General features: G+C 48.5%; 1 protein-coding gene across 2 annotated transcripts in view; it reads left to right on the top strand.

Annotated features, from left to right (window-relative positions):
• TMEM245 (transmembrane protein 245) overlaps positions 1-27,850 on the top strand; it is a 420,809-nt gene that overhangs the window by 219,951 nt on the left and 173,008 nt on the right. For both annotated transcript variants that reach the window (XM_082259498.1, XM_082259497.1), the window contains one exon: positions 13,709-13,799. In XM_082259498.1, the coding sequence (XP_082115624.1) occupies positions 13,709-13,799 (91 nt within the window). The remainder of the gene's footprint in view (positions 1-13,708; positions 13,800-27,850) is intronic.

The raw sequence follows: 27,850 nt of genomic DNA, 5'->3' as shown, positions 1-27,850 counted from the left end.
TCCTGTGTCTTTGCAACTCCCAGAAGGACCTGTCCAGGTTACAGCAATCATTGACTCGGGAGCCTGCAGTTGTTTCATTGATCGTTCCTTTGCGGGGCAGCAAGGCATACCTCTCCAGACCAAGACCCAGGACCTCCCTATCTTCCTGGCCGATGGCTCCCACATCAAGTCTGGACCCGTGACCCAAGAAACCCTTCCTCTTCCAATGGTCTCTCCATCTGGCCATAAGGAATTGATACGTTTGGATGTCATCGCATCTCCCTTATTTCCCATTATCCTGGGATTGCCATGGTTGCAGGCACACAACCCGCAAATCAACTGGATCACAGGAGCCATTCAGTTCCCGTCTCCTTACTGCAGGAACTCCTGTCTACCCGCTCCATCCAAGTCCCCCCAAACTCTGTTCTGTCTCGAATCTGAGCCTGATTTATGTTCTGTTGTACCCAAGGCATATCACGACTTCCTGGATGTTTTCAGTAAGCGGGGAGCTGAGACCTTACCTCCTCACCGTTCATATGATTGCCCCATCGACTTGCTCCCGGGAGCCGAGATCCCATTTGGCCGAATTTACCCACTATCTGAACGTGAGCTGGACGTTTTAAAGGACTATGTGGACGAAAGTCTGAAGAAGGGGTTTATCCATCCTTCCACCTCTCCGGCAGGGGCAGGTATCTTTTTTGTAGAAAAGAAGGATCACTCCCTTCGACCTTGTATCGATTACAGAGATTTGAATAAAGTTACCATTAAGAACCGCTACCCTCTCCCTCTGGTTCCCGAGCTCTTTCAGCGGCTCAGATCTGCTGTCCTGTTCACTAAGTTGGATCTCCGCGGGGCCTACAACTTAGTCCGTATTAGAGAAGGCGATGAGTGGAAGACAGCTTTTCGTACCAGGTTCGGGCATTTCGAATATCTTGTGATGCCTTTTGGCCTCTGCAACGCCCCAGCTACGTTCCAACACTTTGTGAACGATACTTTCTGGGATTGGCTGGATATCTTTGTCATAGTTTACCTAGATGACATCCTAATCTTCTCTACATCCCTGGAGCAACATCGCGAGCATGTTCGAAATGTCCTCGGCCGCCTCCGTCAGCATGGTCTCTATGTTAAGGCCGAGAAGTGTGAATTCGAGCGGAGCAGCATCCCATTTCTGGGGTTAATAATTTCTACAGAGGGTATAGAGATGGATCCCCAGAAAGTCTCTGCCATCCTGGATTGGCCACCTCCATCTGACAAAAAGGGAGTGCAGCGATTCGTTGGCTTCGCCAACTTCTATAGAAAGTTCATTAAGGGTTTCTCTCATATCATCACTCCCATTACTCAGCTCACCAAGAAGAGTGTTCGCTTTCAATGGACCCCCGAAGCCCAGTCCGCCTTCTTGGTCCTTAACCTTCCTAGCGGTATTCCCGAGTGTGACTCGGGGTAAGATTTTAGTGCCAAAAGCGGTAACCCCGAGTCACACTCGGGGTAGCGCTAAGAAGATCGCTGGATGCTGGAGGAGGTTTTACTTACCTTTTCTCCGGGATCCAGCGAAGACTGCGAGCGGTGTGCGGCGGCGGAGCTCTCTCCCGATCGTCTGCGAGCCCCGGCTTCCGTCTCCGGCGACGTGACGTCCGCCGGGGGGTGGAACCGGCGGCAAATTCGAATGTAAAATGCACCAAACACACTGATATCGTTCAAAATAAAATAAAATCACATTACATTACCCCCCAGTGCCCTTTACTGCAGTTTTACTGTACTTTTTATGTAAATATATGTATATATATATATATATATATACATATATATATACAGTATATATATATATACGTATATATATATACAGTATATATATATATACGTATATATATATACACATATACATATATATATATATACACACACACACACATATTATATATAAATACATATATATATATATATATATATATATATATGTATGTGTGTATATATATATATATATATATATATATATATATATATATATATATATATATATATATATATATATATACACGTATATATATATATATATATATACACGTAATTCTTGTGAATGAGCAGCCCAAACCAACTGTATACATTATATATATATATATATATATATATACATATATATATATATATATATATATATATATATATATATATATATATATATATATATATATATAATATATGTATACATAATATATGTATACATACATATATATATATATATATAATATGTATAATAAATGTATACAGTTGGTTTGGGCTGCTCATTCACAAGAATTACATGCTTTCAGCACCTAAAATAATGGTACCGCTTTCAGCACCTAAAATCCAAAAGAATCATACCGCCAGGGAGGTTAAGAAGCTCTTCACGTCAGCCCCTGTGTTGAGTCACCCGGATCCCACCTTACCCTACCTCCTCGAGGTTGACGCTTCTGAAGTTGCTGTCGGGGCAGTCCTCTCCCAAAGACAGGGAACCAAGGACTTGATACACCCGATAGCCTTCTTTTCCCGGAAACTCTCCTCTGCAGAGAGGAATTATGATGTTGGGGACCGGGAACTTCTGGCGATCAAAGCCGCACTTGAAGAGTGGCAGTATTTGCTTGAGGGGGCTGTACACCCTATTCTTATTTTTACGGATCACAAAAACCTTGAGTATCTGAGATCTGCAAAACGTTTGAGACCCCGTCAGGCACGGTGGGCACTTTTTTTTTTCAAGGTTTTCATTTCATATCACCTATCGGCCTGGGTCTAAAAATGTTAAACCGGATGCTCTGTCCTGGATGTTTGATAGCCCGAAGGAAACTTCAGTACCTGACACCATCCTATCCGAAAAGAACTTCCTACTTTTATTCACAAATCTGAAGGCCCGTCTTGAGCAAGCCTCTGCCCACATTCCTGGTCCACCCGGAATACCCCTGGTGCACAAAAATGTCTTGTTATGGGTTAAAGACAAGATCTTCGTCCCGGAAGAGGTCAGAACAGCAATTCTGGCTGCCTGTCATGATCACCCTCTGGCCGGTCATTTTGGCGTCCATAGAACCCTTGACCTCCTGCAGCGTTCTTTTTGGTGGCCTGACATGGAAGAGAGCTGCAGGAGTTATGTACTCTCCTGTACCACCTGTTCCCGGTGTAAAACCACCAGAAGTAAGGCATGGGGCCTTCTCAGACCTCTTCCCATCCCTGATCGGCCCTGGCAAACAATTGCCATGGATTTTATCGTGGAACTTCCATCTTCTGCAGGGTGCTCTGCCATTTTTGTGGTGGTAGATCGACTCTCTAAAATGGCCCATTTTTTGCCCCTCAAGGGTACTCCCTCTGCAAGGGAAACTGCAGAGATCTTCATTAGGGAGATCATAAGACTCCATGGGATTCCCAGGAACATCATCTCTGACAGAGGGGTACAATTTACGTCCCGCTTCTGGAAGGCTTTATGTAAATTGTTAAAGATCGAGCTGTCTATGTCCTCAGCCTACCACCCACAGACCAACGGACAAACTGAGAGGACAAACCAAACCCTGGAGCAGTACCTGCGGTGCTTTACCACCTTTGTCCAGGACGACTGGGTAGCCCTGTTACCATTTGCAGAATTCTCCTACAACAATTCCAAGCACTCTGTTACTGGCCAATCTCCCTTCTTCGCTAATTACGGATTTCATCCCTCCTTCTTACCAGATATTCCATGTGAATCCGGAGTTCCTGCAGTCCAAGACACTGTCAACTTCTTTTGCCGGAATAATAACCTTCTGCGGGAGACCTTAGCCAAGGCCCAAACTGCGTCCAAAAGGATCTTTGACAAGAGAAAGAAGGGAGAGTTGATTCTTCAACCTGACGATCGGGTCTGGCTTTCCACGGCCAATCTCCGCCTAGCCTGTCCGTCCAAGAAACTGGCTCTCAGATTTATTGGTCCATTTCCAGTTAAAAGGAAACTCAATGATGTGTCCTATGAACTATCCCTACCCGATACCCTTCGGATCCATCCCATATTTCATGTTTCCTTACTGAAGCCCATGATCCCCGATAACTTCCCTGGTAGAAGTTCAGGTACCCCAGAACCTGTGTCCGTGGATGGAGATGTGGAGTATGAGGTTGAGGCTGTGGTGAACTGTCGAAAGAGAGGCAACCAGCTACAGTTTCTCATCAAATGGAAGGGTTATGGTCCGGAAGAGAACTCCTGGGAGCCTGAACGGAACGTCCATGCTGCGGACCTAATCCAAGCATTTTTTCGTGCTCATCCACAAAAAAGGAGTTTGTTGGGCACCCGGAGGTTGCCCTTAAGGGGGGGGGGGGGGCAATGTTAGGAACCTGTCAGGAAGGCTCTGGCAGTGGATGAGTTAAGACTCACAGGCTATTCCGGCTCCACCCCTCTCATCTAGAAAGAGCTCTATTTAAGCTGGATCAGCACACAGGTTCAGTGCTGTCTTGTCTTCAGCTCCTGCCGTTGTTCCTGAACCTGTGACCTGTTTGCTGCTGATTTCCTGTTGACCTTTTGGCTTGTTCCTGACTCCGCTCGTCTGCTGCCCGTCCTGACCCCGGCTTGTTTGACCATTCTCTCGGATCTTACTTGTCTGTTTACCCGCCTTCGGACCTTGATCGGTCCACCCCTGGTGGGGCGACCCTGAGGACCACGACCTGGTATCCACACCCAGCGAACTCCATCCTCACCACTAGAGGCTCTGGCGAAAACCGGTGGATACTTAGACTCCCCACCTCAGGCTTGCCTGTGTCACTTACCTTGGGGGTTCCGTCCAAGCTCCGCCCTCTAGCGGACATCGGGGCCTATCTCTGTTGCCAGGTTACCACCAGCACCCTAACACCTTTCCTCCTCTCAAGCTTCTGCCGCGACTCCTGCGCAGGATCAAGGCAGAAGGGATTCCAGTCATTCTAGTGGCTCCAGACTGGTCTAGTCTTTCTTGGTACGCCGATCTGGTACAGCTGGTCCCCGATGTTCCTTGGAGACTCCCTCTCAGGAAAGACCTGCTGTCTCAAGGATGGATCTCCCATTCTGCTTTTTTTTTTTTTTTTTTTTTTTTTAAATAATATTTTTTATTTGAAAAATCAACATACAGAAAAAATGAACATTCGAGGTTCAACGTATACAGATGAGACAGTGTATCAAGTAAGCAGTTATGTGGCCAATAAGGAGGGGGGGGGGGAAGAGGGAAGGAAAAGAAGGGGGGGGAGGGGGGAGAAGGGATCCAACAGGAGGGAGGGGGAAAGGGAAGTTCTGACAATAGCCAAATCCGTAACATTCAAGTAACAATCAAATAATCAAATGACAATCAAGTAACAGTCAAGTAACAATCAAGTAACAGTAGCATAAAAGACAACTGAGGGAAGTGAGTTGAGTAACTCTCTAACACCGGCCAACACTTCAACTATAGGCGGTAAGACTAGGAATGCACTAAGCAGTGAGTTTACCCCTTGTATTCTGTCAGAAGGCAGGGATATAGAAAGGAAGTGAGGGGAGGGGCCGAGAGGGGGGAGGAGAGGAGCAGCACCCCCACAGCCCCCAGTGGGAACATATTCGCCACAAGAGTACCGCCCCTGTTCCCTCCCACTCAAACCCCCAAACTAAACAATATCAACAGGAATATTTCCAGTGCTGCCAGGCAATCTTAAATTTTGAATACGACAAGACGTTGAACGCCAGGGATCTCTCCATGACATAGTTGGTGTTTACGGTCTTAACCACCTCTGAAAAACTAGGAATATCAAGGGACCTCCAGCGGCGTAAGATCAGCACCCTGGAGGCTACAAGAATGTGCAGGACCATTTGTCTGTATTGGATCAGGTATTCATCCAGACCCAAATTCAGCAGAGCCAGTTCTTTTCTTGGGGGACCTAGGATACCCGTACATTCCGCTATACACCTGAACACACAGTTCCAGTAGCTGGTTAGAGAGGGACAATCCCATAGTATATGTGCAAGCGTACCCCTGTGGCCACAGTTCCTCCAACAAGTGTCGGCGATTGTCGAGAATATTTTCGCTAATCTGACAGGGGTATGATACCACCGATTCGTGATTTTTAACATCATTTCCCAGTGTGATGTACAATGGGAGTAAAGGTAGGTCGAGGAAAGGGCGTGGGTCCACTGCACTGGGGAGAATTGAAGGTCTAGTTCTCTTTCCCAGTACTGCATGGAGCGAGATTTGAGAGGGTCTGGTGTGGGTAGGAGCAAGTCGTAGAATAATGATATTCCTTTAGTGGTTTTCCTGGGGGAGTGATAATAGGTCCAGGCTTCGAGGGGGACATGTCTGGTGTCTGGTGGGTAACGTGCAAGGAAGCTGTGGATGCGGAGCAGGTTGAGGAAATGGGCAGGTGGGATTTGGAATTTACGCATCAGAACCGGTGGGGATAGCAGAGCATCCCCGTCATAAAGGTGTGAGATGCCCAACGTCTGGAATGTGGAAGTTGGCAGTGAGGGGAGGTGGGCAGCTAGAAGTCTCAGTGGAAGGGAGGAAGAGCGATGAGGAGCAGCTTCGCATTGTCTCCCCCGGGCTACCTCCAGCCTCCTCCAGGCCATCAAAGAAACTCGGAGGGTCGGAGGCAGGTCAGGAAGAAACCAGGGAACCCAGAGGTCACCCAGAAGAAACAGCCGAAGGTCCTTGGTCGGTGACATGTGGCGTTCCATAGAGGCCCATACAATCTCACCTTCTAGGGAAAACCATGCCCTCAACTGGTCCAGCCTAGTGGACCAATAATAGGCATGTAGGTCCGGTAGTTTAGCACCTCCCAAAGCTTTAGGCAGTGAGAGAATAGAGGTGGAGACTCTAGCCCGCTTGCCGCACCAGATAAACTCGCGCAACCCTCGGGAAAGTGCATCCAAATACTTTTTTGGAAAAGGAACTGGCAGAGCCCTAAACACATAAAGCACCTGCGGCAGGATCGACATCTTGTATGCTGCCATTCTGCCGCACCATGATAGTTCAACTTTAGATATATTAGCCAATGATTGGTGGAGTTTTTTGATAAGAGGGTCCAGATTAGATGGAAGTAATTTAGAAACGCAAGGGGTAATATGAAGCCCTAGGTATGGAATACTCACGTCAGTACAGGGGTAAGGGTAGAGGGATTGCAAGCGGGATGCAGTCTGCTGCTGAATACCTATATTGAGAGCCAGGGATTTGGTAGTGTTGATTTTGTGATAGGAAATCGCCCCAAATGCTAGCAATATGCGGTGTACTGCTGGGAGTGAGCGGATTGGATTGGTCAGGATAACAATTATGTCGTCCGCAAAAAGGTTAACTTTATGCACGGCTTCGCCCAGGCAAACCCTTCTACTGCATCGTCAGACCGAATGGCCTCCGCCAGGGGTTCGATCATCAAATTGAAGATCGCCGGCGATAGAGGACAGCCCTGGCGGGTCCCATTGGTGGTGGCGAATGGGGAAGAGGCAGTGCCAGAAGTGAGGACTTGGGCTGAGGGACAGGAATAAAGCGACAACACGGCCGAGAGTATGCCCCCGGAGAAACCAAACCTCTCTAGAGCCATTCTCATGTATAGCCAATTAACCCTATCGAACGCCTTCTCTGCGTCCAGCGTTAGGAGCAGAGTAGGCGTTCGGGTGTTATTTGCCAAATGGACCAGATTGACAATACGCCTGGTGGCGTCGGACGTCTGCCTACCTGGCATGAAGCCCAATTGATCATTTTTGATAAGTCGCGGGAGGATGGGCTGTAGACGTGCTGCTAGGGCCTTGGCATATATCTTGACATCGCTGTTTAGAAGTGAGATGGGCCTATAGTTAGCTGGGAAACTGGGGTCTTTACCCGGTTTGGGAATCATCGTGATATAAGCACCAAGCATATCATGCGGGAGTGCAGATTCCTGCACGGCCTTGTTAAACACGTCGACAAGGAAGGGGCTTAGGGTTTCAGTATGTAATTTGTAATACTCATTACACAGACCATCAGGGCCTGGGGATTTGCCTATTGGAAGGGAGCGTATCACTTTAGAGATTTCTGCAGTTGAAAAAGGAGAGGAGAGGGATTCTACTTGGGTATCAGTGAGTGAGGGGAGGGACAGTCTAGAAAAGCGTTAATAGCGTCAGGATTAGGTTGGACAGTGAGTGGGTCTTTTGCCAAATTATAAAGTGAACTATAAAAATGTGCAAATTCATTCGCAATGTAATTTGGGTGGGAGAGTTTGGCATTTGTCAGGTGGTGTGTTAGGTGGGAGATACGGGCCGAAGCCCGCCTCTGCTTGATCCTAGACGCTAGGAATTTACCCGCTCTATTGGCATGGGCGTAGTAGCGAAGATTTAGTGTCTTAAGGTGGCGTTCATAGCGCTCTAACAAATGGGACTTAAGGGCTTCTCTCTTTTGGGACAGGGCGGTAGCCATAGGAAGGGTGGGATTACTCTTGTGGGCATTTTCCAGTGTACTGATGTCAGTGAGGAGAGCGTTCAATTTTTGGTTAAAAGCCTTGCGGGTTCTGGCCGTCTGCTGGATACATATTCCTCGTATAAACGCCTTGTGCGCCCCCCAAAGTGACCATGGGTCAGAGACTGAGGAGGCGTTAAACTGAAAAAATTCTTACAGGCGCTCCGCAATCACCTTCCCCGTGATTGAGTCTTGAAGCACTCTGGCGTCACAGCGCCATATGGACGTCCGTTCCTTGGGCCCGTTCTCCTCCATCACCATCTCCACAGCCGCATGATCAGACCAGGTTATATTCCTGATGGATGAGGAGGAGATCTTGCCCAGTAAAGGGAGGTCAGTCAGAAGCAGATCAATACGGGAATAAGAGCGATGTCTGGAGGAGTAGTGGGAGTAATCTCTCTCCGATCCATGCTGACACCTCCAGACATCGTAGAGCTGTTCCTTGTGGAGTAAGGATTGCAGAGAAGGATGTCGACCCCGGGCGGGCACAGAAGTGTCAAGCTCTGGGTCAACAACCACATTAAAATCCCCAAACAGTACTAAATTACCATAAATGTCCACTGAGATCCTCTGGAGCAACCTATGAACAAAACGAAGTTGGTGACAGTTCGGAGCATAGACTGCTACCAAGGTCAGCGGAATTCCATTGAAGTCTCCCTTGAGGATCAGGAAATGACCATCTGGATCACAGGTCACCTCCTTTAGAGAGAAGGCGACTGTGTTTCTGATCGCGATTTAAACACCACGTTTTTTCTCGGGTGCGCTGGAGAAGAAAAGGTTGAGAAAACTCTTATGTGAAAATTTCGGTTGTTGGGAAGCTTTGAAATGAGTCTCCTGAATGGACGCAATGTCCGCTTGACTGTTGCACAGTTCGGTCCATAAGGAATACCGCTTTGCTGGGTGGTTCAAACCATTCACATTTAGTGAGAAAAATGTTATCGTCATGGTGGGTCCTCAAGGAGAGGTTGAAAAAACTGGTCGGTAGAAACAAGCAGCTGGGGGTCCCAAGCGGGGTCAGAGTCAGTGGACCATTTTATGCCATAAAAGAACAGGCGAGTTATCTTCAGGTCAGAACAGGGGGAAACAGGGAAAGGAAGTTCAACATGTGCGCTGGGCACTAAACAAAGCACATAAAACATAAAAAAAGTTCAAAGGCAAGCATCTCTTGCAACAAAGAAAGAGGGGCCATATGTGAAAAACACATCCTAGGCCTGGGACCATGGTGTGGATTGTGAAGAGGCACACTCACCGCTATTAGGCCTCTGTCTGGAGTTAGAGCGTTTTCGCGATGCGGTGTGCCATTCTCCCAAAACAGGTGCAAGTGGGGTTGTGGAGGAGTTAGCAGGTGTAGATGCAGCATCTGGGACGATCCCCCATCGCCGCAGTAGTGCCATCCCTTCTTCTAGAGTAGAAATCGTGACGGTGGAGCCATTATAAGTGATACACAGGAGTGCTGGGTGCTTCCACTTATGCGGTATTTGATGGTTTCTGAGGGCCTTCGTGACAGTGGCCAGATTTCTCCACTTTTGCAGGGTATGTCTGGATAAGTCCGGGAGTATCTGAACCTGGGGGAACTCCCCCGGCATAGTATGGAGCTGCCTCGCTGCCAGAAGGATGCGGTCCTTAGCCTGAAAAAAATGTACCCGTAGAAGCACATCACGGGGGAGATCTTGGGCAATGAATAATGGCTTAGGGATCCTGTGGATCCTATCGATGGTGAGGTCGGAGGCAGATAGGGATGGCACTAGAGCTGCAAAGAGATCTTTCGCTACTTTCTCCAGGTGTTGGGATTGGACAGATTCCGGTATCCCCCTGAGCTTCAGGTTATTCCGTCACGACCTATCTTCAAGGTCTGCGACTTTGTCCTTAAGCCAGGCTAGCTCTTCAGCATGATTGTTGTGGGCTGCGACTTAAGTGTTTAGGGATAGAGTACATTTCTCCATGGACGTCTCCACGACATCTACCCTTCCCCCAAGCTGACGGACGTTTGCGTTAGGCCTAGCACCATATCAGCGTGCAGGGAGGACCACAAAGAGTGCATCATATCCTTCATGAGCGTGACTGATATGGGGTGGTCTCCCACAGGGAAGGCTGCAAAAGGATCCGCTACAGGTGGGGCCTGCGCTCGTGAGGGATCAGGAGCTGCCATACAGTCCATTTGTGCATGTGGGATGGGAGAGGGGGGGGGGTGGTCCCCTTCGCGGTTTCTGTTTTGCCGGGCGGAGGGTGATGGGGGGGGTGGAGGAGCCTGAGGAGTTCCCGCTGTCTGGGTTTGCCACTTGCCTGATCAAGGTTGAAGAGCCTCCCTTGCCGTCCGCGCCGGGCTGTCTGGAGCGATGCTGCTGACCGGCGCCATTTTGGTGGAGTCCGGCCGCATTGAAGATAAGGAATCCGTCCATTTTAGTAATCTGCTGACTCCCCTTTTTCCCCTTAGCCATCTGGGGGTACAGCGGGAGACCGTATAGGGTATTCAGCGGTATCTGTGCCTCTTGAAAGTCCGTTGTGGGCTGATATCCCGGGTGGCCGAGCGGAGCTCCGGAATCAAGCGTCCATCCGCCGCGCCGTACGCCACGCCCTTCTCCCATTCTGCTTTACAGTCGCCGGCTTTGACAGCCTGGCTGTTGAAAGCCAGGTGTTGAAGAATAGAGGGTTGTCCGATTCAGTGATTCCGCTTTTAAAAGGTAGAAAATCCACTTCACTGAAAATTTACGATCGTGCTTGGAAGACATACATTGCATTGTGTGAGTCTATTGGGGTTCACTCTCGCTCTTTTTCGGTGACTCGATTTTTGGCTTTCCTCCAACAAGGGGTCCAGCAACGTTTGGCCTTGAGTACCATAAAGGGCCAGCTCTCGGCCTTGGTGATTTTCTTTCAACATCCGTTGGCCTCACACTCTTTGGTGTGTACTTTTCTCCAGGGAGTGAGACACTTGGCTCCCTCAATGAGGTCTCCATTGCTGCCGTGGGACCTTTACTTGGTGTTGTCCGTTCTTCAGAAACCTCCCTTTGAAAATGTGCGATAGATTCCCCTGCTTACTTTGTCCCAGAAGGTGGCCTTTTTGGTGGCTATTACTTCGGTGCGCAGGGTGTCTGAGCTGGCGGTGCGGTCTTGCCGTTCACCTCATCTAATTCACAGGGAAAAGGTGGTTCCTCGACCATGTCCATCATTTCTTCCAAAGGTCGTCTCCAATTTTGATCTGAATGAAGAAATTGTGTTGCCTTCCCTGTGTCCTAAGCCAAAGCATCCCAAGGAAGTTGCTTTGCATTCCCTGGATGTGGTTCGGGCAATCGGTGCACCTGGCAGCTACGGAGTCGTTTCGAAAGTCAGACTCGCTGTTTGTCCAGGCAGACTGTGGTTCAGGCTTATTCTATTAAGGGTCAGGTTCCTCCTTTCCCTGTCAGGGCACACTCTGCTCGGGCACTTTGTGCCTCCTGGGCCTTCCCTCATCAGGCTTCAGTGGTGCAAGTTTGCAAAGTGGCCACTTGGTTGCCCGTGCATACATTCACAAAGTTTTATACAGTGTGTGTGTTCTTTTGGCCGCAAAGTTTTTTGCAGGCTGCTGTTTAGAGGACTTTTTGGAGGGTGTTTGAGGGTGTTTTTTTTTCAGGTGAGCTCCAGTTGTTCTCAGTTGAGCTCCATGTTACCTATTTGGCTATGTTAAGCCTTTGTGAAGTTTTTCTGCTTTTCCCACCCCTCATGTTTAACACTGCTTTGGGGATGTTCCTACGGTCATGAAGATGAAGAGCTGTGTCTGTCAATGATAGAAAGAGAAAATTAGATTTTTGACTTACCGTAAAATCCATTTATTTGATATTTCATTGACAGACACAGCACTCGCCCCTCTTTGGAGTTGTTTTTTTTTTTCTTCTGACACTGCTTGTTAGAAAACTGAATACCTATAGCAGGAAGTGGGAGTATACCCCCAGGGACTGCCCCATAGGTGTGCTCAAGCTTTTTCCTGCCTAGTGTCCTACTCCTGTATGGGGCAGCATAACCCTAATGTCATGAAGATGAAGAGCTGTGTCAGTCAATGACCATCAGAGAAATGTATTTTACTAGTCAAAAATCCAATTTTTCCATCCAGTGTACTCATCTTGCAATTACCTCTGATGAATTTGTTAATTATTGTTGCCTTATTAAGTTATAAAAACATAAGTGTGTGGGATTGTGGACCTTGGTTTAATTTCCAGTCAGCAGTTAATATGAAATTCTAATATTTATGACCTCACGTTTTACCATAACTCATATAACATCTTCTATTATCTTTAAACCTATTCAGTCATCAGCACACTGTTTTTTACATACCAGCCTCCTGATCACCGTATAGAAAAATTACAGCGGAGCAGGGCAGCTCTTTTTCTGGAAAGACGTCAGTCATATGGTGACACCCAGTTAAGCCGCGATCGCGCACCGTGTCTCCCCAGAACACGGCAGGACCCCGATCTTGGCAAAGAGCCGCAGCTTTTTACCCATGTGATCAGATGTGTCCAATCACAGCCGATCACATGTAAACAAGGATATGCTGTTTATGGGCTCTCCTCACACTGTGAGGAGAGGAGAGCCGATCAGCAACATCTCACAGGGGGAGACGTGTAAAGGTAATCAAGGCACTGATCATCAGCGCCCTGATTACAATGCAGCCCCAACAGTGACACCAGTTTGTGCCAATTAGTGCAGCCTTTCCGTGCCACCTATCGGTGCTGCATATTAGTGCCACCCCATCAGTGCAGCCTCTTTAGCGCACATCAGTGAAGGAGAATGGCCTTTTTACAAACAAACCTTTTTTTTTTTTTTTTTTTCAATTTTGGACTTTTTTACATTTTTTTAACCCAGCGATGATTAAATACCACCAAAAGAAATCTTTGTGTGTGAAGAAAATAATACAAATTTATTTGGGTACAGTTTTGCATGACCGCGACAGCACTGAAAGCTGAAAATTGGCCTGGGCAGGAAGAGGGTGAATGTGCCCAGTATTGAGGTGGTTAATATTGCGTATAGGGTACCTATGTTACCCAAATATTAGTAAAGAGGATGCTGCTGGAGATTTGGTATTTTTTTTACGAATTATCTTTATATTATTATGCACTTTGATGCTTTAATTTTGATAAAATCAATCTTTTAAAATGCTATTGTACAAGTTTCCACTTTGCTCTTTTTTTTTTTTGTGTACACATCTTTAAATCCTTATTGGTTTCTACATTTTAAAATTCAACCTTCAAAAAAAAAAAAAATCTTTTAAACTGATATTGCACAAATGTCCTTCATCTTTTGTGTACAGCTAGCCTTTAACTCTGGATATAAAAATGTATGTAATATTTTTGTTTCTGCAGTTGGCTACCTGAAGCAAAGGTTGTCCAGACAGCTCTCAACTCTGCTGCAAGCAATGTTTATCAGTATGGTAGAGAATGGATTACTAATAAGGTAGGCATACATGTGTTTTTTTTTTTTTTTTTCTCAAGGCCTTTTTAAAATACTTCTAAACCCAAAACCAAACAGCAGTGAAAACCAAGTTGAAAATAGCCTGAAGAAACTAATTGAATGCAGCCACCACTTCTAAGAATTGTTAAGCTGCAATATGTTTTCTTTTGGGTTTTGCTTTACGTTTATATAGGAATGAGGTTAATCCTAAAACCTTTGCAGAGTGGCAGGTTTAAAAGATTCATATGCAAGAGCTCGCAGTCACCTGTCCTGGCTGCTTTCAACATATTGGGCAACAACCTTGTATCTTTAAATCAGGTAGATGGCTATCGGAAAGAACCAGTTGTTTAAACAAGTCTAAAAAGCTGTTTCAATAAACTGTTGCCTCCTTATTAGATGGCAGAGTCAGCATTTGCTGCCCCTTAGCTTTGCATAGTGCAACCCCAATTCCAAAAAAGTTGGACTGCTGTGTAAAATCTACATGCAATGATTTGCAGATCTCAGAAAAACATATTTTCATTCATTGAATCTTCTTGACCATTGGGTTATGCTGCCCACTACAGGAGTAGGACACTAGGCAGGAAAAAGCTTTACCACGCCTATGGGGCAGTCCCAGGATATATACTCCCACATTGCTATAGGCACTCAGTTTTTTTTTTTCCTGCCTAGTCAGGAGTAAGGACCTAGTTCCTTGCTGGGATCTCTGGTCCTAGCATTTTTTCCTTCTATATTTTCTGTTTCTGTGAGAGCTACAATCAACTGCTGGACAGGGCAACGGATTGGATATTCTAGATCCTTAGGGACTCCCCCGTCCAGCCAGCGAACTGGATGGGGGCTGGCCTGCGAGTTAAATGTCTCGCTAGGGCGAATACGACCTGGTCCTGGCCTGAGTCGCAGCGTGCCTCTTGGCCCGAAGCACCCCCATTCTGATGGTGCAGTGGTCTGCCCGAAGCGGTGCCCTCCCTTTTCCATGGTAAAAGTAGTGCTCCCCCCTTTCCGCTGGTGGTCTTTTGGGGTGGCCGTCGGCCCATCCCCTGTATGGTCGGACCCCCGCGTTCCCCTCCCTTCCCCCCCCTTTCCTCCAGCCCCTTTAAACAGTCACTGTGGATCTTTCGGCCCCTCAACCCACCCCACTCCCCAGATGCGGTTGTAAAGTTGCTTTGTCACATGCTGCTAAGGGGGGGTCGGCTGTAGTTGCTGCTGACCAGGGTTTTTTTTCCGGGTGCACGGGGGGGGGGGTTGAGCATGTTCCCTGCCTCCTGGTGGTTAGTGACTGGGGCAGGTATGTGTTTTGGGCTCCCTGCGGCGGTTGTTGGGCTGGGGAAGCCGCCTCACGCCTAAAATTTAGACTGCGGCTTTGCAGCCTACTCGGCAGAACCTATCTGTGAGACAGCCCCTGTGAGGATGGCTGAAGCCACTGCTTCCCGTGTGGGCATCGGCTCCTGTTGTCTGGCAGTTGGGCATCTTTCAGGACTTGCATGTGGGTGCTGTGCCTAATTGGGTCTACCTTCGAGGCAGTTCCGTTTGCACAGTTCCACAAGAGACCATTCCTGCCAAGTGGGACAAGAATCCAAAGTCTCTAGACAATCTGATCCTGTTGAGCCGGGATACAAGAGGGTTCCTAATATGGTGCCTTCGCTCTACGGCGCTTGTACTTGACGATGGTCCTCACGGTTGCCAGCATGTCCAGGTGGGGAGGTGTTTTGGGCATGGATGTGCTCAAGGGGTCTGGACTATGGAAGAGTCAAGACCACTGATCAATATACTGAAACTTCGGGCGAAAAACTGTGGCTCATTGTAGAAATAGCCTTCAGGGGTGACTGGCTTAGATTCATTTGGACAATGCCCTGCCGTATGTCAATCACCAAGGGAGCACAGGAAGTGTCTAAGGCGGGCAGAACCCTTTGTTCCAGCCTTCTCTGCTGTGCATATTCCAGGGGTAGAAAATTGGTAGGCGGATTACCACAGATGGCTCCTTGGGGTCAATATTATCTTATATATGTCTTTCCCCCGCTACAATTTCTGCCAAGACTCCTGCAAAGGATCGAGGCAGAAGGGATTCCGGCCATCCTAGTGGCTCCAGACTGGCCTCGCCGGTCTTGGTACGCCGATCTGGTCGCCGATGCCCCTTGGAGACTTCCTCTCAGAGAAGATCTATTCTCCCAAGGTCCAATCTTCCATCCTGCTTTACAGTCGCTGGTTTTAATGGTTTGGCTGTTTAAAAAGCCAGGTGCTGAAGGATAGGGGGTTGTCTGAATCTGTGATTCCCACACTGTTAAAGGCTAGAAAATCTACCTCTAGGAATACGAACATTGTGTAATGTGAGTCTCTTGGTTGATCCCTGTTCCTTTTCAGTGGCTCGGATTTGGGCATTCCTCCAACGAGGTGTTGAGCAACGCCCGGCCTTGTGTACCATCAAGGGCCAGGTTTCGGCCTTGATAGTCTTCTTTTAACGTCCTTTGGATACACATTCTTTGGTTCTCACCTTTTTTCAGGGGGTTCGCCACTTGGCTTCCCCTGTAAGGTCTCAATTTGGTGCTGTCGGTTCTCCAGTAACCGCCTTTCAAAAAAAAATAAAAATTGCAAGCTTCCTCTGCTTACATTGTCCCAGAAGGTAGCCTTCTTGGTGGCTATTACTTCTGCAGGCAGGGTGTCAGAGCTGGCAGCGATGTCTTGTTCACCTTACCTGGTGGCTCACAGAGCTAAGTGGTGCTTCGTCCATGTCAGTCATTCCCTCCTAAGGTTGTTTTCTGGTTTCCATCTGTCTGAATACATTGTGTTGCCTTTCCTGTGTCCTAAGCCTAAAAATCCAAAGGAGATTGCCTTGCACTCTCTGGATGTGGTTCGGGCGATCAGGGTGTACCTTGTGGCAACCGAGTCGTTTGGGGAAATCTTTTTGTCCTTACGGATAGACCTCTCAAAGGGTTGGTCGCGTCTGCCGTGACTATTTCCAGATGGATATGACAGACGGGGGTGCAGGCCTATTCAATCAAGGGTCAGGTTCCTCCGTTCCCTGTTAAGGCGCATTCTAAATGGGCGTTTAGTGTCTCTTGGGCCTTCCGCCATCAGGCGTCAGGTACACAGATTTGCAAGGCGGCCAAAATGTTCGTCTGTGCACAATTTCAAAAAATGATATAAAGTGGTTGTACTGGCATCTGTGGATGCTGCTTTTGGCTACAAGGTTTTGCAGGCTGCTGTAGGGTGCATTGTTTTCAGGTGAGCTCCAGTTGTTCCTGGTTAAGGTCCATGTTACCTGGTTGGCTAGTTTTAGCCTTTTGGGAATTTCTGCTGTTTTCTCACCCCTCATGTTTGACACTGCTTTGGGACGTCCCAATGGTCAAGAAGATTCTGGAGCCGTGTCAGTCAATGAACGAAAGAGAAAATTGGATTTTTGTCTTACCGTAAAATCCTTTTCTCTGATGTTCATTTACGGACACAGCACCCACCCCTCTATTGAGTTGGGTTTTTTCTTCTGACACGGTTTGCAACAAAACTGAGTGCCTATAGCAGAGTGTGGGAGTATGTCCCCTGGGACTGCCCCATAGGCGTGGTAAAGCTTTTTCCTGTCTAGTGTCCTACTCCTGTAGGGGGCAGTATAACCCAATGGTCAGGAAAATTCTAGAGCGGTGTACGTCAATGAACAACGGAGAAAATTATTTTAAGGTAAGACAAAAATCAAATTTTTATTCACAATAGAAAACTGAAAACCTATCAAGTTTAACCACTTGCCTACTGGGCACTTAAACCCCCATCCTGCCCAGGCCATTTCTCAGCTTTCAGCGCTGTTGCATTTTGAATGCCAATGTCGCGGTCATGCATCACTGTACCCAAATTTTTAATCATTTTTTAAACAAATAGAGCTTTCTTTTGGTGTTATTAAATCACTACTGGGGTTTTTTTTGTTTGCTGAACAAACAAAAAAAGACTGAAAATTTTGAAAAAAGAAACAGTTGTTATAGTTTGTTATAAAATTTTTCAAATAGGTAATTTTTCTCCCTTATGGGGCTGCACTGATAGGAAGCGCGCAGGCAGCTCATGCACAGGAGGATGTGGACCCGTTGACCTGATGCCCGGACCTGTTGATCGGCTGTGTTCAATCACAGCCCAGAGCCCTGTGTTGGCAATCAGGAGCCAGATAGACTTTTTTTCAACCTAACTATGTAATAGGTGCCGTATGTGGCTTTGCAGTGTCCTGCTGAAATCTAAAAGGCCTTCCCTAAAAAAGACCTTGCCTAGTTTGGAGCATACTGTGTGCTCCTCTAAAACCTGAATATATCTTTCAGAATTGATGGTGCCTTTCCATTGGTGATGGTGCAAGCTGCCCATTCTATTCCATACCATCAGAGATGCAAGGCTTTTGAACTTAGCACTAAAACAAGCTGGAAAGTCCCTCTTCTCTTTAGGCCTCATGCACACAGGGCATTAGGAAAAACGAGCTGCAGAGCCACTACCAACACCAGGAAAAAGCAGCTGTAAAAACCTGCTTTTGGTAGCTTTTTCCATTGGCGTTAATGCGTGTTTAGCCTCGTTGGCTTTTAGCAGCGTTTTTCTTCCTCTATTCAAAATCAATGGTTGCCTGTGAGCCGTATTTGATACGGCTTTAAGCCCATTGATTTGAATATTGGACGCATCCATGTTGGATCATGATGATCCAACTTGTGGTGCGACTTGTGCTCTGAGGGTCCTCACCAAAATCCATACCAGACCCTTATCCGAGCATGCAGCCCGGCAGGTCAGGAAAGGGGTGGGGATGAGCGAGCGGCCCCACCCCCTCCTGAACTATACCAGGCCACACGCGCTCAACATGTTGATGGGGACAAGGGCCTCTTCCCGACAACCCTGGGTGGTGGTTGTGGGGGCCTGCGGGCAGGGGTCTTATCGGAATCTGAATGCCCCCTGTACCAAGGGGATCCCCCAGATCCGACCCCCCCATCTGAATAAGCATGGGGTACATTGTTCACCCCAAAAAAGGCAGTGTAGTGTAAATGATGACAAGAGGGTTTTGAGAAGTCCTTTATTAAAAATCTTCTGATTTTCTGCCTCAGGTCTTCTCCGCCGCCAACCCGGTCCTCCTCCGATGTCTCCTGTGATTATGCCGGCTACGCTCTTTGTGGCTTCTTATATAGCTGCGGGGTGTGGCCACCCGGTGATGTCACTTGGAGACCCCGCCCCCTTGTGTCGTCACCCGAGGATGCATGACCACTATGCCACTCACAGCTTCAAATTATCTGTGTGTGCATGAGGCGATAAAATAACATAGACACTCCTAAAAGCAGCTCCAAAAACGCCCTGTGTGCATGAGGTCTTAGTCTGAAGAATTGCCAAAAAGAATATCAACTTTCGATTCGTCTGACCACACAACATTTTCTCACTTTGCAACAGACCTTTTTAAGTTTTCTTTGGCCAAGAGAAGACAAAGGAATTTCTATATTGTATGGCATTGTTTTGTTTGGCATGGCAAACTGTGTCCACATACAGTGATTTTTTAAAGTATACCTGAGCCCATGCAGTGATGTCCATCACAGAATCATGCCTGTTTTTAATGCTGTGCCATCTGAGGGTCCGAAGATCATGAGCATCCAATATTGCATTTTGGACTTGTCCCTTGTACACAAAAATTTCTCTAGATTCTTGTAATCTTTGGGTGATCATATGTACTTTGTACTGTGGATGATTATGTATTTCAATTTCATTTCTTTGCTATTTATGTTGAACATTATTCTGAAATTCTTCAACAATTTTTAGATGCAGCTTTTCACAGATTGGTTCACCTCAGCATATCTATACTCCAGAGACACTCTTGACTCTAAGTTGCTCTTTTTATACCCAGTTGTGTTACTGACCTGTTGGCTTTTAATCTAGTTAGTTGCAAAATGTTCTTCCCGTTATTACCAATTATTTTGCCAGCTTTTTCATGCCCTGTCCCAACTTTGAGGCTTGTTGCTTCCATCAGTTTGAAAATGGTACATTTAGTTTAAACATTTGGCGTGTTTTATATTTTCTGTTGTGATTAAAATTAGTTTGAGATTTAGGGACGTGACCGGACGTCAGCCGATCTGGACGCATTCTCTGGAGCTCCAGACCGCCAGAGACAACATCCATCTCCATCAGCGCAGCTAGAGCCGGGATCTCACTGACAAAACATCCCCACAGCCTGAGCACCCCTGGAGGCACCTGGTTCTGCCACTATTTCTGATCCAGGAGGCTGGATTGACCCGCAGCGAGACCCGCGGCCTACACGGGGACCGCCGCCACCGCGCTCTAGTAAGTACCTGGCCGGCAGTGAGCCCATCAGCCATCCATCTGAATAAATTAAGCCCTCTGTGTCTTCCACTATACCCCAACGTCATTGAGGGACCTATTGACTGCCCCTACATTTCCTGGCTCGGGCCTACCGCGGCCGGCCACCATATTGGATCCAGCCTCCCTTATCACAGCCTGAATCCAGATCCCCCAGGGACTCACCGCTCCTGATCTGCAGTCATAGAAGCCCTTCTCCTCCTCACACAGTCTACTTTATCACCGCTGACACTCTGCAGACCCTGGCCACCAGCACCTCTCTGCTCTGCATGTGAAGCTGCCACCTCCCACAAACAGAGCCACAACACTGCCTGTCTGTGCTGCTCTACATCATAGCCTGCTCATAGTGTCCTCTTTTTCCTTTCTTACTGACAAGAGGTGGGGGCACCTGCTGACCTAGCAGACCCTATGTTACTTTAACCTCACCACATCATAGAAGAGAACAGCCAGATCCACGCACTCTGCGGCGCACAACCATATACTCGAAAAGGTATACCTCCTCTACACATCCCCATAATGTCTCGCCGCACAAGAGATGAACATAAACTTCAAAAATTGGCGGGGTTTTTTACCCCTGTCTGCAAAGGACTACAACAAGATGGCGGCAGGAGACAACAAACGAACCTAGCAGGTTTTTGTCTTTGATCCTACAGCACCAGTACCTGCTGCCAACAGGGATCATGAGGGATACTCCGCCCCTCCTTCTCCTAGCACCAGTAGCCCAGCGAAATCAAGGCCGAGAACATAATCTGTGCAAGAAGATGCTGCAGAACCCAGCATGGACACAAATGGTCCCCAAGACCCGACCCCGCAAGTCGAACCTATTGCATCCTTCCCTGCAGTGGGACAACCCATGTCTGATATAATCATTAAGGATATGCTCATCTCACTTCGCTCCTCGCTACAGGCAGATATGCTCAACTGTTTTCAAACATGTAAGGCTGACATACAAGAACTAAGCCACAGGGTGAATGACTTGGAAGAATCTTTAAGCCTTTGTACGACTTCCTATGATAATGTGGTTGACGCCCATGACTCCCACTCCGAAGAAATAGTGTGGCTTAAATCTAAAGTCGCAGATCTTGAAGGTTGCTCGAGGCGCAACAACTTAAAATTAAGGGGAATCCCTGAAACAATACATGCCTCGCAATTGCCGCATTATGTCAAAGATTTGTTCCAAGCGGTAGCCCCAGCGCTTACCTCGAATGACCTCACGATCGACAGAATTCACCGAATTCCAAAACCTGCTTTTCTGCCTCAGGAGACCCCCGAGAGACGTCCTTATGAAGCTACATTACTACCAAGCCAAAGAAACAATCCTGACAGAATTCAGGAAGAAGGACCAGCTGCCTGAACAAGCTGCATCTCTACAAGTTCTACCAGATCTTTCTGCCTACACCCTACAGAAAAGAAAAAAACTAATCTCAATAACCAAGGCCTTGCGTAACCACAATATAGGCTACCAGTGGCAATACCCGGCAACGCCTAAAATAACAAGAGACGGAACAACTTCCGTCATAACCTCCCTCGAGGAAGGTCTCTGACTCCTGACAGACTGGAAGATTCTACCAGCAGATCTCCCCATGGCTGCCTCACCTCATCAGGGCGCTCCCTCGCTCGCAAAGAGATAGAAATACCGCAAGGGATAGGCGCAGAGACCATCACAAGTGAGGGTGAGCGGTAGAACCTGCTCATACCCAACCTCATTCAGAGGCTGTTCTCTCTATGGAGTAATTCCTCCGTTTTGCAAACCGGATCAAACTTACCTTTTTGCCCTCCAAGAATTGTTAGCAGCTGTTCTGCAAACATGGTTCAGATTTTTGAACTCTTTTTAAACTCCTTGCTCTGCCTCTCAGCTTTTCTACTGCTTACTCTCTCTGTTCTCACAAGGCTCTCAAGCTTTCAACATCTACACTTCCACCATCGCCTTATGTACCAGGAAATTGACAATGCAACCTCATAGCAATCTCAGACCTGCTACCTCCTCTTTTCTCCCCGGCAACATCCCGTTAACCGGACCTCTTTGCTTATCAAATGGAACTAAGCTACTGGTAGACTATAGTCCCTCACTCACAACTATGAACATATGAACCTGGAACATGCACTTAAATATCCATCAGTGAATGCCCGTGGTCTCAACCATCTGGCCAAAAGACTGACTTTATGGAAAGAAGCGAAGAAAACAGACACGGACATTGTCATCGTCCAAGAGACTCATTTGAAAAAGAACGCGACTCCAAGGTACCAACACAAAGACTTCCTTCACACCTTTTCTTCTGAATTCACAGCCAAGAAATGTGGTGTCCTCATTCCCATTTGGAACTCTGTCGCATTTTCTCGCCACTCATCTGTAATTGATGAAGGGGGCAGATATGTGCTTTTGGTATATACCATCAACTCTTAACTTATATACTATTGTCGGGGTGTATGCACCTAACACAAAACAATCCAAGTTCTTCCGTAAACTATTTAAATGTATATCGCACCACAAAAGGGGTCACCTATTGATTTGTGGAGATTTTTTTGACCCTGATCTCGATTCTACATCTCAGGGGCGGCGTGGAGCTTCTCCCCTTGCCAACATGATGGCCACGGAGGACATTTATGATGCCTTGCACTGTCTCCACGCCTTGGAAAGGGATTACTCATACCATTCCCCTATATTCAATGTGTATTCTCGAATCGACTTATGCCTAGTGGATAAATGGCTTTTGCAAAGAGTCTCCTGTGTTGTATTGGGAGACATAACATGGTCAGACCATGCTCCAATATGCATAGCGATTGAAGAACAATCCCCCGGCCTTATAACCCAAGTTTGGCGCTGCAACCAGCAACTTATTAAAGACAGACATACGGGTGAGAAACTTAAAATACAACTTACTAACTACTTTGCAGAGAATGACACCTCAGATATAGATGTTTTCTCTCTATGGAACGCCCATAAGGCGCTCATGAGGGATCTCTTAATACAACTAGGGGCTCAGGCTAAACTAAACTATGACAAAAAATTTCAGGACACTTTGCACACCCTCCAGGCACTGGAGACTCAAAACAAACACCACCCCAATCCTGCAATTCTACCGAAACTCCAAGCCCTGCGGACTCAGCTTCACTCTTTGCTTCTAGAAAAACACGCTAAATTACTGAACTACTTCAGGCTCCAATATTACTCCCAACATAATAAAGCGGGTAAATTCTTAGCCTCCAGTCTTAAAGCCCAGAGGACAAAATCAAAAATTCCACACCTATTCCACCCAATACACAAGACCAAACTGACTAATCCGCCGCACATCGCAGATGCCTTCGCTGCATACTATGAGACGCTCTACAATATAAATAACGATGTTACGACCGCATAACCCTCCCAAGAGAACATAACCAGATTCTTATCCGACCTTAACCTCCCATCCTTAACCCAACAAGACTTACAAGAACTTAGCCGACCTTTCTCCCCGGAGGAAATTCCCCCGGAGGAAATTCTCCAAATACTCAAATCGCTGCCGTGTGGTAAATCCCCTGGCCCCGACGGCTTCACTGCCAAATATTACCAAACCTTCTCCCCAGCCCTCATCACCCACATGACCCGCATGTTTTATACGGCTGCAGAGCGCCAAGGCTTCCCGCAGGAAATGCTGGGAGCACACTTTGTGACCATTCCCAAGCCGGGGAAGAACCCTGACTGTCCGGCTAACTTTAGACCCATTTCACTCCTTAAAACTCGCCAAAAGACTAGAACAAAAACTTACTTTCTCTTACGTCCTCCGACAGTCGCCGCCTCTTCATATTCGTCACATATGGGGTATTAGACTTTGCTCCGAAGGAGTAGCTAGGCAACAGAATATGTTAACAATAAAGCTTTAACATATCCCACCCTCAAGGGGTGGTCCCCTCAGTCAATACCCTCCTACTTCCTGCAACCATATCTCAGTTTTAATGTCTAGCTTGTCAGGAGTGGCTGGCTCTCTCTGTGCTGGGACTTTTTGTCCCAGACTCTTTCTTCTTTTTAATATTTTATTTGAGTTTTTTCTCTACCTTTACTTAGCTGTTGTTTTTGTCAGCATTAGTTAGTTCTTCGGACGAAGAGGATCATGCGGACTGGGTCTCGGGCTGATCCCCCTGATCGCAGGTCGTGGGTCAGTGGCTTCCCAGTCTGCCATCGAGCGTTCAGCCAGGTAACGCTCCTGGCACGGTGAACGACCCATCCCTGTTCGGTGCAGGGATGTTTGGTGAGGTGGCTACCTCACCGGACGCTGTGCGGTTTCTTAACCGCCATTGTGTGCGTCTTGAATTGCGACTCTCCCTGCCTCATGTGCAGCGGTTTGTTTGCCTGTGCGGGTTCCCCACGCCATATGAGGTAAGTGTGTCTATGTGGGGACCTGTCTGTCTGGGGGGGTCTCAGTCTGGGACTGTGTAACCTGCCTTTAAATCACACTGCTTGTCTCCCTATCTCTCGGCTGCATGCTGTGGGCTGCAAGGGGGGGGGGGAGCTGTATGACACTGTGTGTGTCAGGCTGGGCAGTGTGGGAAGCTGTGTGCTGTGGGGCATGTTTTTAATGGCATGTTGGGGCATATACAGCGATCGCTGCGGCGATCTAACATGTATCCATATAATGGGATGAAATTGTGTGTGTTTTTATGCACTGTGGAGCGGCGGTTTCGGCGCCAAACGACGCCATTTTACCGGCGCCCGCTCCGGCCGCATGGTTTACATGCACGGCGGCCATTTTCTTGTAGCCTCCATAGGCTTACATAGAGCGCCCTGGCAGCATCACTGCCTTTTTCCTGGAACACCGGTCGAGGCAGCAGCAGGGTCTCCTCAGGTTTTATCCTTCTATTCCTGTTGTCCATTGCCTGTATTCAGTCTGTATATTCCCTGTGGGGGTCTCATTGTGCCTGAGTGTGTGCGGTGGGCTGCGCTTACCGCGCTTGCTGAAAGGGGACAGTTAACCCTTGGTTGTCTGGCGTACAGGGGCAATGGATTCTCAGGAGGGCAAGTTTCCCACAGTATTGGTGGAAAGCCAGGGGACCGCTGTTTCCCCCCCAGGGGGGGATTTAGCCACTATTGTGGCTGGCCTTGCTGCCCAGGTGCAAATGCTGGTGGCTGCTCAATCTACTAAACGGCCCAGAGTTACTCTGTCCTCCGATTCTGAGGGTGAAGGTGATGGGGCTGTTCTGGCAGGGACCTCCCTATCGGGGTCCCGCTCCTCTCTTGATCTAGTGGGGTCTGAGGTAGAGGCTGAGGTTGAGGGGGTTGATAATTCTCCCCCTGGCTCGCCTGAAGAGCTTGCAATCATGGATGAGTTGATTGCTTCCATTAAGCAGACGCTACGTTTGCAGGACGAAGTGTGTCCCCCCGCTGCCTTGGCGGCTTATGGGACGCAGAGAAAACGCAGGACGCCGCAGGTTTTTCCCTGCAATGCTGATTTTCAGCGCGCGGTAAAGGATCAATGGCGCGATCTGCGCAAACCTTTTGCGGTACCAAGTAAATTCAAGCTGCGTTATCCTTTCTCCCCTGCCACTGATGAACGGTGGTGTGTGCCTCCACCAGTGGATCATGCAATTGCGGTTTTGAACAAAGCCACTGCGATTCCTGCAGAGGGATCCCCTGTTTTCCGTGATGCCACGGATAGGAGACTGGAGTCTCTTGCCCGTCATACTTATTCTGTTACGGGTTCTATGCTTAAAGCTCTATTTGCTTCTCTCATGGCGGCCCAGGCGATCGCAAGTTGGACGCAGATGCTTAGGCGCGTCCTAGCGGCCGATTCGGCCTCGGCGGCGACCCTGGACATGGTGGATCAGATCCACCAGGGTGTCATGTATCTGTGTGATGCGGACCTGGACCTGATTCCGTTGGCTGCACGTGTGCACAGCGTGGCGGTGTTGTCTCGCGGCCTGGTTTGGTTGAAATGTTGGTCGGTGGACCAATCTTCACGTAAAACCTTAGCCAATCTGCCTTATGATGGGTCTCACCTTTTTGGGGAGTCTCTGGATGTGTTGATTAAGGGGATCACCGGGGGTAAGAGCACTCTCTTGCCCCATTTCCCCAAGGCTAAGGGGGCTTCTGGGAAGAAGCATGCGAATTTTCGGCCCCCTCAGGGGTCCTTTCGTGCCTTTCGGCCGCACTACAAGGGCAAACCGTTCAAGGGCCAGGGCTCTCAGAAGAAACCCTGGTCTGGGAAACAGAAGTCCGGCCAATCCGGACCTGCGGCCCATAACAGTTCGGCCTGAAGGGGCGCCCTCACCCAGTTTTGGGGTGGGGGGACGCTTGCTCGGTTTTCTTCAGCCCTGGTTGGCCCGTGTGCGGGACAGATGGGTTCTGGAAATCGTTCGATCTGGTTACAAGATCGAGTTTCTCTCTCGGCCAGAGAGCAGATTTTTTCCCTCAAATCTACAACTGTCTCCAGAGCGCCTGCGGGATCTGCACCTGGCGGTGCGGGACCTGAGGGCTCAGGGAGTGGTGGTTCCGGTGCCTCATCGGGACAGATTTCGGGGGTTTTATTCCAATCTGTTCACCGTGCCCAGAAAGGAGGGCAAGGTTCGTCCAATTCTGGACTTGAAAGCTCTGAACCGCTCTGTGCGGGTTCGCAAGTTCCGCATGGAATCCCTGCGCTCGGTGGTGGCTGCCCTGGTTCCGGGGGAATTCATGGCCTCCATCGATTTGAAGGATGCGTATCTTCACATCCCCATATTCGAGGGTCATCAGAGATACCTTCGATTTGCCATTGCGGAGGATCACTACCAGTTCGTGGCGTTGCCCTTTGGGCTCGCCTCGGCTCCGCGGGTCTTCACCAAGGTGCTTGCACCGGTTCTGGCATTATTGAGAGCCCAGGGCATTTCTGTCCTGGGGTATCTGGACGACATTCTGATTCGGTCTGCGACCAGTCAGGGTCTGGAGAAGGACCTGTCTGTCACGATGCAAACTCTGCAGGAGTTCGGTTGGACGATAAATGTTCCAAAGTCGACACTGAGTCCGTCGGTTCGTCTTCCCTATCTGGGAATGATACTGGACTCGGTGCAGGCGAAGGTCTTCCTGCCGGAAGACAAACTCAGGACTCTTCAGGAGGAAGTCAGGTCCCTCAGGGACGTTCCGAACTCGTCTCTGCGGACGTGTATGAGATGTCTGGGATTGATGGTCTCGGCTTTCGAGGCGATTCCTTTCGCGCAGTTTCACACGCGGGGTCTCCAGGCGGAGATCTTGTCCAAGTGGGACGGGCGACCTCAATCTCTGGATCTTCAGATCTCGTTGAGTCATCGCACCAGGGAAAACCTTCTGTGGTGGCTCCAGTCCCCGTTGGTGTCCGGGGGCAAGTCGTTTCGTCCGATCTCGTGGACGATAATCACCACGGATGCCAGCCTGTCGGGCTGGGGTGGTGTTCTGGGCGTTCTGTCCGCCCAGGGGACCTGGTCGGAGGCGGAGTCTTCCCTCCCGATCAACATTCTGGAATTGCGTGCGATAAGGCTCTGTCTTCATCGCTGGACGGACCGGCTGCAGGGCTGCCCGGTTCGGGTGCAGACGGACAATGCCACGGCGGTGGCCTACATCAACCACCAAGGGGGCACCAGGAGTGCCCGAGCGGCTCGAGAAGTGGCCGACATTCTGTCTTGGGCCGAGACTCATGTCCCGGCGATAACGGCGGTTCACATTCCGGGAGTGGAGAACTGGCAGGCGGACTATCTGAGTCGCCAGACCCTGGATCAGGGGGAATGGTCTCTCCATCCGGCTGTCTTCCAGATGTTGTGCGCGAAGTGGGGTC

The sequence above is a fragment of the Pelophylax lessonae genome (assembly GCF_965119305.1).
Source record: "Pelophylax lessonae genome assembly, chromosome: 5".
Lineage (NCBI taxonomy): Eukaryota > Metazoa > Chordata > Amphibia > Anura > Ranidae > Pelophylax > Pelophylax lessonae.
The sequence above is the reverse complement of the archived record's forward strand: the minus strand, read 5'-3'. Positions and strand labels throughout refer to the sequence as shown.